Source organism: Heteronotia binoei, chromosome 6 (genome assembly GCF_032191835.1).
Source record: "Heteronotia binoei isolate CCM8104 ecotype False Entrance Well chromosome 6, APGP_CSIRO_Hbin_v1, whole genome shotgun sequence".
In the NCBI taxonomy this organism is placed as follows: domain Eukaryota; kingdom Metazoa; phylum Chordata; class Lepidosauria; order Squamata; family Gekkonidae; genus Heteronotia; species Heteronotia binoei.
In genome coordinates, this window is record NC_083228.1 from 77,615,448 (window position 1) to 77,634,629 (window position 19,182).

At 41.5% G+C, this 19,182-nt stretch overlaps 1 protein-coding gene across 2 annotated transcripts in view; it reads right to left on the reverse strand.

Moving 5' to 3' along the window:
- The window catches only part of ARMH3 (armadillo like helical domain containing 3), a 209,218-nt gene that overhangs the window by 108,797 nt on the left and 81,239 nt on the right, over nucleotides 1-19,182 (reverse strand). For both annotated transcript variants that reach the window (XM_060241823.1, XM_060241822.1), the window contains exons 21-23: nucleotides 14,725-14,807; nucleotides 12,913-13,039; nucleotides 10,912-10,987 (exon numbers count right to left, since the gene is read on the reverse strand). In XM_060241823.1, the coding sequence (XP_060097806.1) occupies nucleotides 10,912-10,987; nucleotides 12,913-13,039; nucleotides 14,725-14,807 (286 nt within the window). The remainder of the gene's footprint in view (nucleotides 1-10,911; nucleotides 10,988-12,912; nucleotides 13,040-14,724; nucleotides 14,808-19,182) is intronic.

Below are 19,182 nucleotides of genomic sequence, written 5' to 3' on the forward strand. Positions count from 1 at the left end.
AAACCTGGGCCGTAGCCAGAGGTGGATCAAATGGAATGGTGCCCCCTATCAAATTTGATGCACCCTTCGCCTCCATTCACCCTTCAATTCTGGCCTCAGTAAAGCAAGCACTTTAATTCCACTCCCCCTTTAATTCCCTGCTGTGCCACACAGCTTGTGCAGGCAGTACCACTGGCTCAGCTGGCTGGGAAATGCCCACTGAAGAACCTTGACCACTAGGTAAAGCTATGCTAGAAATGCAGCTCCTTGAAGACAGGCAGATTAGAGGGAGGACACTATGGGGGCTTGGGGGCTGGGAAGGCTCAGCTGGCTGGCTAATCAGCTTCTCTCCTTCTCCGCCACCCCACCCCCCTCTTTACTGCTGCATTTGGGGTCAGTGCAGCACATGCACTCTGCAAAATGCCAGTCCATCCCTCCAGTGGGCCTGGGAGGATGGCAGCTGGGCACAAAGCAGCAGAGGCAGGCTGGAAAAGATGATGGCGGGAGGAGGAATCCTATCAAACCCCTAAGGTTGCCAGGTCCAACTAAAGAAATATTTGGAGGCTTTGGGGGTGGAGCCAGGAGCAAGGTTATGACAAGTACAACTGAACACCAAAGGGAGTTCTGGTCATCACATTTAACGGGACTAAATGCCTTTTAAATGCCTTCCCTCCATTTGGAAACAATGAGGGATAGGGGCACCTTCTTTGGGGGCTCAAAGGATTGGACCCCATGATCTAATCTTTTTGAAACTTGAAGGGTGTTTTAACCAGGCAGAGCCACCAGATGCCATGCTAAAAATTTGGTGCCTCCACCTCAAAAAACAGCTCTCCTATGCCCCCAATATCCAAAGATTGATTCTCCATTCTCCAGTCTCAATAGGGTATAATGGAGTGCCCACCAAACATTTTCCTCCCCCACCCTGCTTTCTGATGACCTTGAAGCAGTGGGGAGGGCCTCCAAACCAGAGGATCCCCTGCCCCCACTGTGGACTGGCAACCCTATGACACCCTGCTAGGAGCAGAGAGGCACAGCCATGCATGCCAGTCTCTGGGCTAAGGAAGCATCACTTTGCCAGCATCCAGCAGAGGGGAGGAAATGCTCTACCAACACCTCTTCAGATCTCTCTCTTCCTTCCTGAATCTGGAGCCTTCTACTGCTGCCTTGCAGCTCCCCCCCCCCCCCCCCATGTGTCTTTTGATAGCCTCATGACAGAGAAAGACTGTGAAGTTTCACTTGTTGAACTTGCGCCTGCCTCACAATTGTGCAGTGTTAATTAGCACCCACCTTGGTGCCCCCTCTCAAAAAAAGTATTGGCTATGGGGCTCATCCAAACATCTGGGTCAAGGAAAATGTAGGTATCACACTTCTAATAATTTAACATTTATGGGGAATGAATTCCCACAGTTGGGCTTAGTCATTGTATAATGTTACGATCAGCAGCAATCTTAACAACCACATTTAAGACTAATCAGGATTACTGTTTAGTCTGGATTTGAAACCTGCATCCCAGGATGGTTTGAAACCCTTAAATACATTTAAGATTGATTATATGAATTCATGCTCCAGATTAGGCAACCGCAAGTCATTGGGGAGCCCCAGAGCTCAGTTAAAGGCCACATCCAAGGCTCAGTCCCTGGCATCTCCAGTTATGGGCACAGGTAGCAGCTGTTGAGAAAGACATCTGCATGAGACCCTGGACTGCTGCTGCCAGTCTGAGATAATAGTACTAGATAAGATGAACCAATGGTGTGATATAGCACAAAGACAGCCTGATATGTTTACAGACTGCTCTTGACTGCAGTGAGTTTATAATCAAAACAGTTATATCTTATAGAGTGGCTCTCTTACACCAACAGTTTATCAAAACACAGGGCTGGTGCGCCAACCTTAGGTGGTCACTTAGGACAGTGGCCCCCGGATTGGGCACCCCCTGGGAGGGTGGAGGCTGCCCCTTCCATCCTGGGTGATTTAAATTGCTCGGTAGGGCCCTGCAAGCATCCACTGTCCTCCTGCGCCAGTGAAAGGTCTCCACTGATTGTCAGGATCTTCCACTGGAGTGGGGAGTGCTGGCAGAAGCAGCTAGCCAGCCTCCCCCTCCATTTAAAGAGTTCACTGACCAGCTTGTTGGCAGGCTCTTTAAATCACACAGAGAGGCATGCAGCTGCTTCTGCCTCCTCTCCCATGCAATTTGGATAGCCGGTGGGGGTAGGGGCTTGAAAGGGCTAGCAAAAGCAGCCACAGCCTCCTTGTGCAATCAAAAGAGCCTGACAACCAGCTGGATGGCGAGTTCTTTAAATGTAAGGGGAGGCTGGCTGGCTGCTTCTGCCGGCGCTCCCTGCACCAGTGAAAGGTCCCACCAACCAGGTGATTGGTTGGGACCTTTCACTGGTGCAGGAAAACAACAGCTGCTCCTGGGGCCCTACCAAGTAATTTAAATCACCCAGGATGGAAGGGGTGGCCCCCACCCTCCCAGCCTAAGGCACCAGGAAGCCTGGCACCAGCCCTACCAAGACAGCAGCAGCAAAACCAGCTGATCTATGAACACGGATCACAATGACATGAAACTATCTTTGTGGAAGCAGATAGCCGTAATGATAAAGAGGGGGATTGCTTATAATAAATAAACTGTACAGTACCTGCAAGCAAATATTCTGGTCAGATTTTCTTCCAACTTCATAAATACTCAGTTTGCAAATCCATCAAATAAACTGTCAGTTTGGAGATCCATCAAATAAACCCAGATTTTTTTTCGGGGGGGGGGGGGGGGTGACAAAGATGTCATGGCTCTAGCCTTGCCACTGGTACCATAAAAGCAAATTATATTTCTCTTCTATTGCCTCAGGACACCCCATAGAGCATGAAGAAGAAATATTAGTTTCACTTGCACCCACTCCCCACTAAGAGGTTGGTTTGAAGCAAGATATCATCAATGAATTCTTACCCAAGGAAATATGTTCAACATCAAGAACAGCTTATAGAGTGGCTCTCTTACACCAACTGTGCAATCTCCCCAAGGCTCTACACAGAGAAATTATAAACAGGGGGAGGGGGGGGGACCTGTGGATTTCCCTTCTCTATGAAATGCATTAGGCACATAGACTGAGAGCAGTGTTTCAAGCATCCTTTCTAAGTTGTCTTGAACTTATCCTTCTCACATTGATGCCAGTAAAATTCTGCAACTCAGAAGGTTATTTCTTTCCATATTGTGAGATATGCAGCCAAAGAAGTGGCATCTCTGTATGTTCTAACAGGAAACAGCTTCTATGAAAAAAAAAATCTTCATTCCTAATCAAAAAGCAACTGTATTTTAGGATCTATCCTAGCTGTAACCTCAGCAATAGCCAGGCTTGATTAGTAGTGACAGCATGTCAAAGGTCATTACCGTTAAAGATGCTTCAGGGAGCAAGTTAACTGACTATTTATTCTGCCACGAAATGGGGTTTACTATGGGGCTACAACAATCAATGCTGAGGAAGCCTCAGAACAAAATTCAGGAGTAAGTTGATGGGGCAGGGGAAAATGTGCAAGTGAACTTGTCCTAGTAAAGTAGTATGGTTATCTAGGTTAGCAGACCATCCACTATAAATTCCATCTCTCTAGGACTCAACTGGCTATAAAAGTGGAGGGGAAAATCTCTGATGGCTGCAAGTAAGCTTTCTACTATGCCAACAAACTGAGAGACTCTACTAGTATAGGCAGCTTGCACACCTAATTAAATCCAGTCTTGCAATGTGTGGTGGCCATGTTGCTGGATTTCTTTTTCTCACTCTACAGCTTCCAATTTCTTGCAACAGAAATTGGTAGGTACAGACAATGAACAGGCTGAAGTAGTAACCATTCTAAAGCATTCCAGAACTCCTGTCATCCTTCCAGTGGCTTAGCCTTGAAATTACAACTCAAAAGTTTCAAGCAGCCCTGCTCCATAATAATACATTCTCAAAACATCCAAAATAAAACATAAAATTACTTAAAAGTGAGCAACGTAACTTGACAGTTAGCATACACACTAATACAGAGAGACGGGGAGAGAAATGAAAAAACTAGCAGTCACACATCAGCAGTCACTCTCATCATAGCAATACTGAAAGCAGCACGGCCTTTTGTGCTATGAGAAAATATTAGCAAGGGCAACTGGAGCAGAAAGAATCTGACTTTTAAATGATAAAGCAAGCAGGGGCATTGAGGTAGAGGGGCCTCAATAAGCTGCACCAGGAGAAACACAATTACCCAAGAGATACATCAAAGATCTATTACCCCTAGTTGCATAGCAAACTAGACTTCACTAACCAATTTCAAAATGTTTCAGTGCAAAAAAGTAAAATGGCATAAACTAAAGTGACTGCATTACAGATAATGGAGCAATGAAAACGATTAATCATGGGGTTAATCTATTTATTCACCTTGAGAAAATTACTGATCAGAAGAAAGTCTATTAAAAGAACACAATGATGCAGACTCCACCTCCATCACTTAGTGAGCAATCAGAAGATGCCCCTTTGAACCCTGTGTTAATAAAATTCTCATTAAATGCAAACCTTCAAGATGTTAATGTAAAGGGGCTCATTAGCCTGAAAAAATTACTTGCCTTGAAAGTTGCTTGCTCCTTACAGAAATAGAGGTCAGCTATCTAATCATACTGACTGTTGAGCTGAGTATACCGGACAATGAGGCCAGATGTTTTACCCGGGAAGCCACGACATTGAAACAATTTGAGAGATTCTATGTTTAGTCATGATCAAGACAAGTTGGAGACTGCCAGGGCACGTACATCCCATACTTTTGCATAAGCAAAAACTGGATACAGGAGTCAATGACCCACAAATTTCAGTCCTCTTAACAGCAAGTTTCTGGCTGACTGGGAACAGGCACTGCACATACTAATAATAATAATAATAATAATAATAATAATAATAATAATAATAATAATAATAATAATAATAATAATAATAATAATAATAATGAGAAGGAGAAGGAGAAGATTTTATTTATATCCCGCCCTCCCCGCCTAGGCAGGCTCAGGGCAGCTAACAACATTTATAAATATACATAACGGTAAATATAAGGCTTTAAAATTAACATTATTAAAAACCAGTCAATATACAATTAAAATTTTAACTTAATCTGGCAGAGATTATGGTATTTGAGGCGCTAATTTCTGTCAGTTTACATAGTTTACATAATAACATAGGTCCTTAAACAGAACCATTTTTGGCGGCACCCTTTATAAACAACCATAATTCAGCAGTCCGTGTACGCTAGCTTAAAGAGGGTGGTCTTGCAGGCCCTGCGGAACTGATCGAGGCTCCGCAGGGCCCGCACCTCCTCCGGGAGCTGATTCCATAGGGAAGGGGCCGCGATTGAAAAGGCCCGTGCCCGGGTGTTCTGAAGTTTAACTTCTTTCGGCCCAGGGGTAGTCAGTTTATTTTTCCCGACTGACCTCAGTGCTCTCTGGGGCTCATATGGGGAAAAACGGTCCCTCAGGTAGGCCGGTCTGTAATATTGTACTGTAATAGCCTGTTTTTATAAAAGCCTTCTGAAATTATGGAGGTGAAGAGAAGGGTAGGAAATAGTAGAATTAGTAAACAGCAGGACTTAAAAGCTCCCTACAGAACAAAACCAATGATGTTTACCGTTGGAATAGTGTGGGGAGTGGGCATCCCTGTTTCTTCAAACAGTCTGTTCAACTGCAGCAGCGTGGTCAAAACAGCAAGGGCTAATATGGATGTGCACTGCAATGTCTGAGGATGTCACCTTTTGGCACTATATTAGTTCTCAGTGGGGGGCTTGGCTGAATGCTCATTCTGATGCATATCCACATGCATAACCTAAAGCATACCACCCCAACTAGATTTTGATTAGAGATCAAGAATAAGGTCAATAAGTAGGTATCACTATTTTGTTTACTCTCACTGATTTGTATTTTAATATTTTAATTTAATATTTTATATTTGTTTTGTGGGGTTTTTACCTTATTGGTTTTAATATTTTAAGTTGCCTCAAGACACCCCCCAACAGCACAGCTCTACCAGAATTCAGGTTCCTGACCAATGAACAAGGGACCACCTTTCCCCATATGTTCCCCAGAAGATACTTTGATCAGGAGCTCAAAATCTGTTATTGATCCCTAGGCCAAGGGAGGCAAGACTTAAAATAACACCTGCAAGAGCCTTCTCTGTTGCTGCCACTTATTGGTGGAATCAACTTCCAGAAGGCATCAGAGCTTTGCCAGACCTTGCCCAGTTCCGCAAGGCCTGTAAGACCACACTACTCCATCTTGCATTTGACTGTTAACTGTGGAACTAGATTAAGCGACTGCACCATCAAAACTGCTATGTCATCGCCGAGGCCACTAGATGTGAATGGTGTCCATTAAGCCTATCAAGACTACTGAATGCTGCCTACTTACTTATTTAATTGTACTGTAATAGCACCTGATTGTTAGTTTTTAGCCTAATGTTTTTATATTGATGTTGTCTTTATTATTAAGAACTGTGAGCTGCCCTGAGCCTGTTTCGGCGGGGCGGAGGGGGATATAAATGGTATAAAACTAACTAACTAACAAGAAGGACTGGGTTAAGATGAATTTCACTGAATTCTAACAAAAGATTAGAAATAAGGCAGTTATTCCTGTGGCTAATGCTAATTTCTCTCTTTCTGATTTCTTTTACACTACTTGATTAAAAAGGGATTCTGAAATGACCTGACAAATGTGTCAACAGACGGTCCAAAAATTGTATAGCAATATTGTATAACTAAAGAGTCCCTGATAGCAAATCCTCTGGTGAAAACAGGATTTTAAGCTGAGAAAAATGCATAGTCCAGCTAAAAGCAGCTTGGTCCAGTAGAACCAACTCTTTCAACCTCCTTAAGTTTCAGCTGATAGAACCAACACAGAATACTAAGCATAGAAACAGTAGAGGATCAACAGCCCTTGGCATGCATGCCAGGGGTATACCCAACCATTATGCTAGGAACAGCTAGAAGGCTGCTAACACGCCAATGAAGTGCAGCTTGTTCCCAGATGGTAGAAATACAGGAGATGGTGATGGTCATAGCCTACATTCATCATCACCCCCTGACCCACACCATCACCAGTGAAATACTAAACAAACCTAAAGGCACAGCCAGCACTGCTGAGGTTCAATCAAAACTAGTGTGGGTGACGGCAATAGGCATAGTTCATGTCTGTGTCACCCCATCCCACACCTGCATCCCCCTTTAGCTGGGTCTGCATTGAGCTCTATAGCACTACTAACAGACTCAATTGTCTCCTACTGTGGGAACAAACAGGTGGAGTACCTGCTTGGAGTAACAAAATACATTGAACTGGCCCTTTTGGTGTGGCAGCTCCCTTGCTTCACCTCAAAAGTGTTTACATCTGATGACAACTATCTTCCTCCCTAACATCCCCAAAACTCAGCAGACAGAAGCAGTCAGGTCCAAAGCAGCCCACTAAGATACCATAAGTAAATACGGATTTGAGGGCATTTTTACTTGAGCACATAATTAGAATAAACAGTGAACAGGAATAACATTGTTCCAAATCATTCTGATCTGTTTCTGATTCAGATAGAGCTATGCACTTAAAGAAGCCTCAGGCATTTAATTAACATTTTAGATCACTTATCTCCTGGCAAAAGGTACACTTAATTTTTTTTTCTTTGGGTATAGTACATGAATTATACTATTAGAAAAAAATTGCTTCTATTTTATCCTTTTAAAGCAACATAACTATTTGCAGCTATAACGTTAACTTTAAAAATACTGTCCATTATTTCTACATAGCTAATTAAAGGAGAACAATTATTTATTATTATGAGCCTGATGTTGCATTCTAGCACTGGAATTCAAAAGTTTTCTATATGGAGGTTCCCTTAAGTCACTATGGGTTTGGGGACCAATCCTCCATGAAATTAACTTTGAAAGCCATCTATGCTTGTGGTCCAATACATCCACTGGCAGTGAATTCTAAACAAAATGCCCATCAACTTGGGTGTCCCAAGTTCTAATATTATGGGAGTGGGGAGGGGGAAAGTCTTTATCTATTTTCTCCATTCCAATTATAATTTTATAAACCTTTATCATTATAAACCTTTACCACAGAAATAATTAGTGTCTGCCGGAAAGATTAATTACAGACAAGAAGACATTTTCCATTCAAATCTATTTAGTTTTCTCATTCCAATTTACAGATATGGGAATGCAAACAACTTATTTAAGCATCCCATTATAAAACAGCCTAATACTAAAAGTAGTGTTACATGAGTTATCCCCAGGAGGGCTAACTTTGTCTAGTGATAGTTTTCCCACTACCCAAGATGATCAGTTACAGTAATTAATTATCAAGCCCACAGAAGAAAAGAGCAGCCAGGCTTTCCTCTAGCAACATCTGTTCCATTTGAAAGCATCATTCACTTTGTTAAGACAGCAGAACATAGTTTGTGACCAGTGGCACCTTTAAGACAAAACTTGGCCCAGCAATTAGTTTATTCCCATATGGAAGAAATATTATTTAGGCCATAAATTGCTTTTATATATTGTATTCCACCAGTTAATTTTGTTTAAAGTATTCATTTCCCACTTTTCCTCCAAAGGGTTCAAAACAGACCAGAAGAATGCCCAGTGGTACCCATAACAATAAAATAAATAAATCCCAGCAGTAACAGACCACAACAAAAGACCCCACATTACACCAAACACTTCAAATGTCTAGCCATCTACCAAAAATGGTCACTGAAAACCATACCAAAATGCCTTTCATTTATTTTTGAAAAGTCTGCCTGAAAGAGCCCTCTGGTGCCCACAACAGCATCCCATGATAAAACAGCCTAATACAACAAAACAGCAGTACAACAAACAAGGCACAGCCTCAGACAAAGGAATACCATATTCTTCTGGGCAAAAAGCAGTCAGTTGGAGAGACACTAAATGGCACACAGGTTCCTAGAGGAACAGAAAGTCCTTCAGATATGGGGATCTTACATCATGAAGGATTTAAAAAAGACCTAGGACAAGCTTGGAAACTTGGAAACAAACAGGCAGCCAATGAAGTTGCTTCAAAACAGCATAATCTGCATTTGCTGGCTGACAGCAATTGGGCAGCCATGCTTTGCATGCTGAAGTTTTGAAAGGGAGTCCCATCTACAATTGTCAGATGGTGAGTATACACTATAGTTTGACATGGCTAGATTAGCTGAATATAGCAAGGTGGAAAGCTAATGCACACAGTAGAGCTGCTAGAAGTCATCTGATTTTCAAACAATGTCAGCCCCAAACACCCCAAGGCTCTTTTCCTGATCTGCAAATGACAATTTTACTTCATCTAGGTTAAGCAGATCATCCCCTCACCCCACCCCAAATAATCTTCACTACCAGCATCACCTCTGTCTGGTCTGCTGAAACTTCTGTCCTTTGTCTTAGCCAACAGACCACAACCTCAAAGCTGTTCAGGACAAAGAAAACCACTTCCATTGTCCTACTTATAGAGCTGCATATCAGCATATCGATAATACCAAACCTGACAGCTCTATACCAGGAGTGTCAAACATGTGGCCTAAGGGCCGGATCAGGCCCCCAGAGAGCTCCTATCAGGCTACGAACAACTCACTGTGATCTGCTTCCTTCTCTCTCTCTCTCGCTTTCTCTTCTGCATCACAACTTGCTTTGCCAGACTTGCTCAATCACACAGGAGCTACAGAGCAAAGCCTCTATTTTCTCTACTGGCTGACCAGCACATGAAGCAACTTATGTACAAAACCTCACAGTGCCCAGCCACTTCATGTTTTCCCCAGGTCAGGCTCAAGGCATTGACCACAAGATTTCTGTAATCAAAAGAAGGTTTGCAACTTACAGACAGACATACTCAAACACCTGAACAGCATACTCAAGATTGCTACAACACAGACATTGTCTCCAGATTCTGATGCAATAATTCAGAGCAAGAATTGTCAGTTATCAGAAACTGTTAAATAAACAAAATATTGCAAGCGTGCTAATCTTTCAAGCATATTTTATTTTACGTTTTTAACAAAATCTTTAATTCTGTTTGTGTCCTTTATAAAGTTTATATCTCTGCTACCAGGCATTACATTTTGTGACACACATAGCCTGGCCCGACAAGGTCTCATTTATGTCAGATCCTGCCCTCATAGCAAATGAGTTCAACACCCCTACTCTAGACAGTCTAATTCAGCAACATGGCACATATTAAAGAGCACAAGTGATAATACTGATCCATGTGCCAAATAGGTCCAAATATGTTGATTCTGTATCTCAGCCAGAAATTCACTGTGTCCATCCAGGTTATACACACTAAAACCATAAGAAAGACATCCCTTAAAATGCAGCCTTGGGGACAGTTTTCAAGGCCATCAGGAATTGACTTAGCATGCCAAGAAACCAGTTGCTGTTAACTCTAGCACCTCTGTAAGTGCCAAGAGGTTTAAGAATTTCAGCGTGCAGGAAAGTCCATTAGATTCTCAGCTTTCTTGCTGAAAAAACTGTATTACTCTACAGAGATTTTGTGAGAGTGGTGTGCAGAGATACTGGTGCATAGCTCTGAAAACAAACTCCTAGGAACAGCAAAGAACTACTAATATAGAATATGGATACATTGCTCATGACCATGAAACTAAGTCCACAACCTAATCTAATACAACAAAGAGTTCTGGAGTTCTGGAGCTTCATGCCATGGCAAGCTGGAAAGAATGCATGAGCTATCATAGTCCAAGTACAAGTGCTACTGAAGTGGTGACGTTCTCATCCAAATTAACAACTCTGATTTAGGATGCCATTCCCACCAGACTGAAAACTTGGCAGTGCCACATACTATAAAAGAGAACAAAACATCCTGAGAACAAGACTGGTAGAAACAACAAATAGATAACAAGCCCTTCTGCCTTTGTGTTGCCGTTACATCCCCTTTCTTACCGTATGTTGACCAAGGCATGGGTCACCTTGCTGGCTGGCTCCTTCCATTGACCGGCATTGGTTGACAGCCTTAAGACTGGAACAGAAACAGAAAGAGGGCTATATTCTTGGATGTTCATCAGACAAGAGCACAGATATTTCCAAACAGAATATAATTTTTTTAAAAAATTCATCTTGATTAACATACAGGCATGCGCTATTTTTATATCATATTCTTAAATTTATGCTACTGTTAATGTTCACTATTACTCTTCCTCTCTAATGAGCAGACTTGGAGCATGGGATCTTGGGGGGGGGGGGGGAATTCATGCCCTCTTGAGGCTTGCAAGCAGTTTTCTTCATTGAAACCCTGGAAATAGGTCTGACTCAAGGCACTCTACATCCCAAGGAACCTTCCTGGAATATCATTATACTGCTGTTAGCTTGTTCACAGCCCAAACACTACTTCTAAGTCTATTTGCTCAGCTCTTCAATGTGCAGTGGAACCAACACATGAAAATAAATTATTTGCCCTATTTTGTCTGGCTTTAAACAAACATGTACATGTACTTTTTCACTAACTGTTTTAAAGTTTATTTAGTGAAAATAGGAGGAACTGGCTCCACTGCAAAAGATGCGTTTTACACTTAAGTCTTACTGCCAGTGCAAATAAACATTTTGGTCAAAGGGGATGAGACACTAAAAATGTTCACACAAATACTCTTTGGGCTTTTAAAAAACAAATAGCAGTGGGGGTGGAGGAAGAAATGAGGGAAAATTTAGCGTGGAGTCTATGGTGAAAAGGGGCATTTAACCTTTCTTGACCTACATACCATTTTATAACCAATTCCCTCTCTCCCTGCTCTGGAACTGTCTGTTTTGTTTCCTTGCCCATTCACTAGGGAAATAATGTTTCTGCTGTGAGGCAGAGAGACAGAATGAAGTCAGAAACACAAGATGGAAAGGGTTAACAAATATTCCCAATGTCACAATCCCAACCTGGAAGAAGGACTTCCTATGGCTCCTACTTGTACTTAAACAAAAACAATTAAGGAGCACTCCAGGAACCACCAACAGCATATATAGTTTGGTCTGCAATAGAAGTTTGGATGCAGCTACACAAAAATACCCAGTTCCTCTGGTTTCTTTGAGAAGCCCTTCCATGAGCACAGAACAATATACCATAGCATTTTTACAGTAACTTCCCAGAGCAGTTATCAGTCTCCACAATTCATCCTCTTTAGCTGCAGCCACTATGGCAGCCCCTGCTAAAACGTTCCTCATTCTTATATTGTTCATATGTCAATGCCAGCAATTCCTTCTCTCCTTTGTTCCTTGTCCCCCTGCTAAGTTGTCACTATTCTACTATACTTTTTTCAACTTCTACTCCCAGGCATTTTTCTGTCTTTCCCCCCTATTCAAAAAAGTATTGTGGGGGCTCTGTTTCCTGATTGCATCTGAAGCACTGACCTGGTTCTGCAGATGTTAGCAAGGCCACATGCTACTTGTTCTGTGCAACTGGTTTCTTATTATGCATCCATCAAATGTTTTTTCCATCTCTTGTTTATAGCACAGGTTCCTGCCGCTGACTGGCTTTGAGGGCTGCATTTGCTCTCCGACCTGAGACTAAGGCATATTTTCCCAGCTGGGAGCTCTCTGCATACAGCAGTCTGCTCACTCTAAATGAGGGCACAGTGTGTTCTTGCTATTATTTCAATATTAAATGTCTTGCAATAGCAACAAGCACACTTTCATGTACACAACACTGAGCCAGGTGATCATTCTGTATTATTTCCATAAGTCTGCTCTCAAGACAGATTCATTTTTAAAATGTCTTTCACCTGGAACAGGGAACATTTATACTTTCAAACAGGGTTATTTCACATTTGAGTCTTAATTGACAGCCACATCCTGAGCAAACATGGTGATCAGCAATCACATACACTTGTACTCTCTCACCCACACAGCTTATTCATGTGTGTGTTTTACCAACTGCAAGCCAAGTCACCTAACACTACTCACCCATGGAATACAGGTTATCAAAACTTTGGTGCATCCTGATGATCTCATAGTATAGCTCATCATAGCTGCTAGGGGTTGGAAGGAAGGTATCTCCATAAGTGATGAACATATTAAACAGGTTTACCACCTTTAAAAAGAAAACACTGCAGGAATTACTACAAAAATAGTATTACAAAAGACACACAAAGAATGGAGTTTAACCATTTAAAATAATGAAGCTGGCATTAATCTTTGGGAGCATTTATTGAAAGGTTTATTTTTTTCCCATAGACTCAAGGCAGGTATCAGAGTGTCAACAGGCAACAAATACAATAAAACCAGAGAAGCAGTTATAATAAACACATGAACAGGCTTGCAAAAGCTACAATAAAATGCCTCTTTCTAATAACAACTCAACTGCACACAGATAAAGGCCCTCTTAAATCAAGACCAGTTTGCAAGCCCTCCTAAAAATGGGGAATAAGAATGCCCTTTGAATGTCCTCTGATAAACTGTTGCACAAATTAGCCAAAACTGAGCTTATGCATTGTTTTAAGGGCAGCTCTTTGTAGAGTATGTTACAATACTCCAGTCTAGAAGCTACAGTAGCATAAAACAGTGTAGCTAAGGGTCCAAGTAGGGAGACTGGTTATGGGCCAAGCACAATTGAAAGAAGATGCTCTTAGCAACAGTACCAACCTATTCTTCCACTAGCAAATCCAAGAGCATCCCAAATTCTTAATATGATCTGTCAAAAAGAGGCTTACCCCACCCAAAATTAGCAGATTAATCCCTATTAAGGCGCCGTTTCCCCCAACCTCCACTTTGTTGGTATTGAACTTTAGTTTGTTTTCCTTCAGCAACTTGACCATGCCTCAATACCCTGGTTCAAGATAACTATATCAACATCTGGAGGCTCAATACTTTAAAGAGCTGGGTGTCATCTGCATGCTGAGGGTAACAAATCTCAAAGCTATGGATGACCTCACGCAGTGAATTGATATAAATATTGAACAGCACAAGGAATAAGACAAACACTTAAATGATTATCACACCTCAACAGAAACTCATGACCTATATGATGGGGGAAAGGATGAAAGAAAGCTGTCCTCATCAAACCTGCTATTTCAGCAAGGTATCCTAATAAAAGGTGCCAACAAGTCTAGAAGAATCAACAGGGATACATTTCCTTTACACTCTTGAGGATGACCATTATCTGCCAGAATTATCAATGCTATCTGCCCTACACCCAGGTCCGAAACCAGACTGAAATGGGTTAAGGACCATTCAAGAGAGTTTGAACTCATTGATAATACAGCCATTTCCCCCTTTGAGACAAGTGCTGTTCTGCAGTATTTAGAATACCAGCTGCTTTCAGTCACCCCAAACTCTGAAAGTAGGGGTTACAAATATTAAAGCCACACACCTGTCTGTCATAATTACAGTGTATATGACCACCCTTCTCAACCCCAAAACCTAACCTTGTGGACTAACAACATTATTTTATGAAGAGGCATTCCCATCCCCCTTCTTCCTTAGCTATATTTCTACAGAACATCTCTGCTCAAATGGACCAGCATTCCACAAGGCAGAAATGATTCTTATACCTTGACTCACCATAAGTAAATTTCTAAACTACCTATTACTAGTAATTCAAGTACATTTAAAATAAATAGATCTATTAAGGAGAACAGGACCATTAAGCACACTTCTGTCATTTGTTTTTGTCACTGACTGCCCCACTACCTTGGTTTCTTTATTATTTTTCATTCCACACTTTGGATCATCAGTGGTGACTATGTCACTACTGAGAGAATGCTTACAGACACTCACCATGAGAGCCAAGGTGAAGATGTTGTGTTTTGCCAGCAAGACAGTCTCATTGGACATCAGGAACTTCAGTAGATTAATCAGAGCTATGAGAAAAGAATGAAAGACATCAGAGTTCTTTATAATAGGTTCTACTGACACAACTGTGGTTTGATAAATATATATCTGCCCTAAGTCTAAAGAGCAAGTATTTTCTAATTAAATCCTGTACTTCATACATAAGCAACCTCAGAAATTGAAGACTTATCCTAGATTTATCCTACATGCTCAATTTCATGGTGAATCACCTGCCACTCAAGTCAGTTGTCACAACATGATTTTTTTGCCTCCTTGTCGGCACCTTAAGCAGCACCCAAGGTCTGGGAAATCAGCTGTTTGTTTTCAGTTTCATCTATCCCAGCACAAAGAACAAGAACCGATCTCAGCTGTCATTTGTGCTGATGATACACAGGGCTGAACTATGTACAGCACAGGTCTGCTGTAGCTTGACTAGCTTCACAATGGTGCATATGACACACAAGCAGATACAATACACTCTATCAAGTTACTTTGGACAGGATATGTCACATCACAGTCTTTCCAGGACACTGCTTGTTGACAAAAATATGTTAGCTACTGAATTATGCACCCTATTTTTACATTAATATTAAACATAAGCAAGTGAATCAATCAATACATCAAAAAGGTTTGGCTCATGAAGGGTTTAACAGAGAGCCAGTTTGGTGTAGTGGTTAAGTGTGCGGACTCTTATCTGGGAGAACTGGGTTTGATTCCCCACTCCTCCACTTGCACCTGCTGGAATGACCTTGTGTCAGCCATAGCTCTGGCAGAGGTTGTCCTTGAAAGGGCAGCTGCTGTGAGAGCCCTCTCCAGTCCCACACACCTCACAGGGTGTCTGTTGTGGGGGAGGAAGGTAAAGAACATTGTGAGCCACTCTGAGACTCTTTGGAGTGGAGGGCGGGATATAAATCCAATATCTTCATCTTCATCTTAACAGATATTGCTGCAGTTTGGTGTAGTGGTTAAGTGCATGGACTCTTATCTGGGAGAACTGGGTCTGATTCCCCACTCCTCCACTTGCACCTGCTGGAATGTCCTTGAAAGGGCAGTTTCTCTGTGAGAGCTCTTCAGCCCCACCTACCTTACAGGGTGTCTGTCGTGGTGTGGGGGGGAGATAAAGGAGATTGCAAACTGCTCTGAGACTCTGAGATTCAGGGTGAAGGGTGGTGTATATATCCAATATCATCATCATCATCCTTGATATTGGCAAGAAATGTATGCATTCGACAACATTATTATAATTACTGTTAATAGTAATTTCAAAAGATAGGCAGTTTTACTTGGGATCTCTGGCAAGCTCAAGAATTTGTTCTTGATTATGTGAATTTTGACAGGACTGAGCTTTCTTCTCTGAAGCAATGTGTAGATATAGAAGTCCTGTGAACAAGCCATGATGGAACCCCTTCAGAGGCAAAATTTTCCTTCCATTTTTCTGTTCCCCTTTGTGACTGAATTGCCCATGTGATATATCTTCTTTTTCAGCTAAGAAGTCTGGCTGTCCAACCCTTTGACAGTTCATTAATTTAGGGTTTTCTGGCACAGCCTAGGAACCTGAGGGAAGGATCACACAAGCCCTCTTTAACTTAAACCACTGATAATGGCACCTGAGATTTTTTAAAAAATCAAAAAGAACAAAATATTTTATTTGACATCAAAGGAAAAGATCAGGTGAATTCAGGGGTTGAAATTTCTGAGGTAAAACCAGTTTTTGCACAGAGTTAAGTTCTAATGTACAGGCTAATGAAAGTTTATTAAGCTTTTTGCAGCTTCTTGAAACCCGATACTGAGAGACTTTTGTTCCAGTATTTTTCCTTAACACTCCAACATACTTTCTTTAGTATCTCTCAAACTTTTTGTTTTCCAGAATGTTGGTACACCTTTTTCAGCACTTTTCACTAGTTTTTGACTGACTCCTTAGGTCTCTATGGGCAGCCCCCCCCCCCCCCCTCACCAGACAATCTCTGTACTCTTGTACAATCTCTGTAGCTATTTTCCTTGTTTAGCTGGGAAGGGAATCTTCTCTCCCTAGAAAATCTTTCCTTGGCCAGAATGGGAGTCTTGGTACACTTCCCAAACCTTCTAGTCACATCTCTCCACTTCTGTCTGTGTTAAACCACTCTCAGCTAATGCTGAAACCCAACTCACTCAGTCAAGGCAGAGTTCTGACTTTCTTCAGTCAAGGCACAAATCTGTCTCTCTCTCCTCAGCATCCAGCTCTCTCAAGACTCTTTCCACTTAGCTGATGTTGTCCAATCAGATTGCTCAGAGCAGCCTGTAACTCAAGGCTCTCTGGCTCTGTGAAGAATTAACCCTTCATAGTCCTTTAGTTGTTGGCACAGTACTTTTAAGCCTCTTTAAAAGTGCAGTTTGTCACACTTGCACAAAGAAAATTTCACTTAGGAAGCCATGAAGACAAGTTTATACTGAAGGTTCTTGATAGCTTTTTAGCTGAATCAGTTTAATGTCAGACTGCGCACTTAATTTTACAGGTGCAGCTTGAGTCAAGAGTATTCCTAGTTATGGAAACACTGCTGTGCAACAAAAAGCAATGTGCCCTGTCTGCAATCTGACAGGGCCAGCTTATTCATCTGCCAAAGATCATCCATCTGGAGACCAGAGCACTGTTTTTCTGTCATGAGGCAATGTTAAAACACAACATGCACTGAAAGCTCAAGATAGCTATACAGAACAGGACTGGGTGAGCCAGGCCAACACCGATTGTTTATAGAAATATACTGATAAGCACATGCAGGACCAAAGAAAAGAAATGTTCCCCCCATTCTACACCTCCATTCACATGTTCAGAACAGATTTCAGCCCCTATTGGCCAATAAGGGTAGGAGGGAGGATTAAGAACTACGTTATTTAAGAACTGCAGAGGAAGGCCGTTAGAATAGCACCAAACTGTTAGACTGTTTTTTCTGGTTTTATAGTTTTAATTATTGTAAATTATTGAATGTGTTTTAATATTTACTAATTTATTGTTCTGGTATTTTATGTTGTGAGTCGCCCTGAGCCCACCTCGGTGGGAAGGGCGGGATATAAATCAAATAAATAAATAAATAATCCAAACATAATCAGTCATGACTGATGTCTTCTGAACTTTCAGAAATGTCTAACATACTGAAGGCAATAAAAAAATAAAATAAAAGAACAATAAGGCCCAAAAGTTCCAACGAAACTCTGAAATTAATTCACTGGTGTCAGTGTACATCAGATAGCTTGTCCTCTTTACCTAAATGTTTTCTTAGACAAATATGAGTTACTAAACATTGCTTCTGTCTTTTTAGCTGTATTGCTATTTCTACCTTGGTCTAGCACCGGGGTGTCAAATGTTCCACCCATGGGCCAGAACTAGCTCACCCAGGGCTTTAATCAGTCCCATGGGGCTCTTTTCTCCCCCTCCTTCCCCTCCTGTCCTCACCCTTTGAAGCTCCAAGGCTGACAAAGTTCCCTGCCCTTACTGCCTTGTCTTTGCTGGCTACAGCAAGAAGCAAAACTGCAAGGAAAACACGGAATGGATTTTCCACTAAGGTTTCTGTGCCCAGATAGATAGGGCCCATGGATCTTGATGGAAGATCCATTCTACATTTTCCTTGCAGCTTTGTCTTTGCTGCAATGTGTTTCAATGAAGTGGAGATCAGTTTCTCTGTCAGTGTTCCTATAGCCAGCTGAAGTGCATGCTTCCTGGAGTTGTGTCCTTTCAAATAAAGTGTTGATGCTTTGAGCCAGCTAGTCTCTGCTGAATGGACCTGAGAACTGGTGCTCTAACCTGGGAACACATAGCCAAAGGGGGATATTATACTGGAGAGCCATTGCCAATCTGTGTAAACCCCGGGGAGGGGGAGAAGCTTGCAATGCCATTTCCTTGTTTTCCTAGATTCAGAGCATTTTATATTTTTAATTTCTGCTGTGATCCTTGTGATTTTTCTTGATGTTTTATTTTTAAAATATCATTGCCAAATCCCACTATTCTCCCACCTTTCATGTTTTCCTAGGCTCAGAGCATTTTATATTTTTCAGTCAATCAGTTTGTTACAGCAAAAGGCAGCAATAATGTCAGTTTATATTTTTAGTTTCCACTGTGATCCTCATGTTTTTTCTTGATGTTTTATTTTTTTTTAAAAAAAATGCATTGCTAGATCCCACTAATCCCCCACTTTCCATTTTAAACAAAACAATGCAAGAGTTTTAAGCATGTTTATTTATTTATTTATTTATTTATATTAAGATTTATACCCCGCCCTTCTCACCTAAGTGTCTCAGGGCGGCTTACAACATGATAAATTAGACAACTTCAGATTGAAACATTTAAAATACAATTAAACTATAGGTTAATAAAAAGCAGGATAAAATAGGATAATTAAAACCGGCGGCCTATAAATACATTTTGTTCCATCC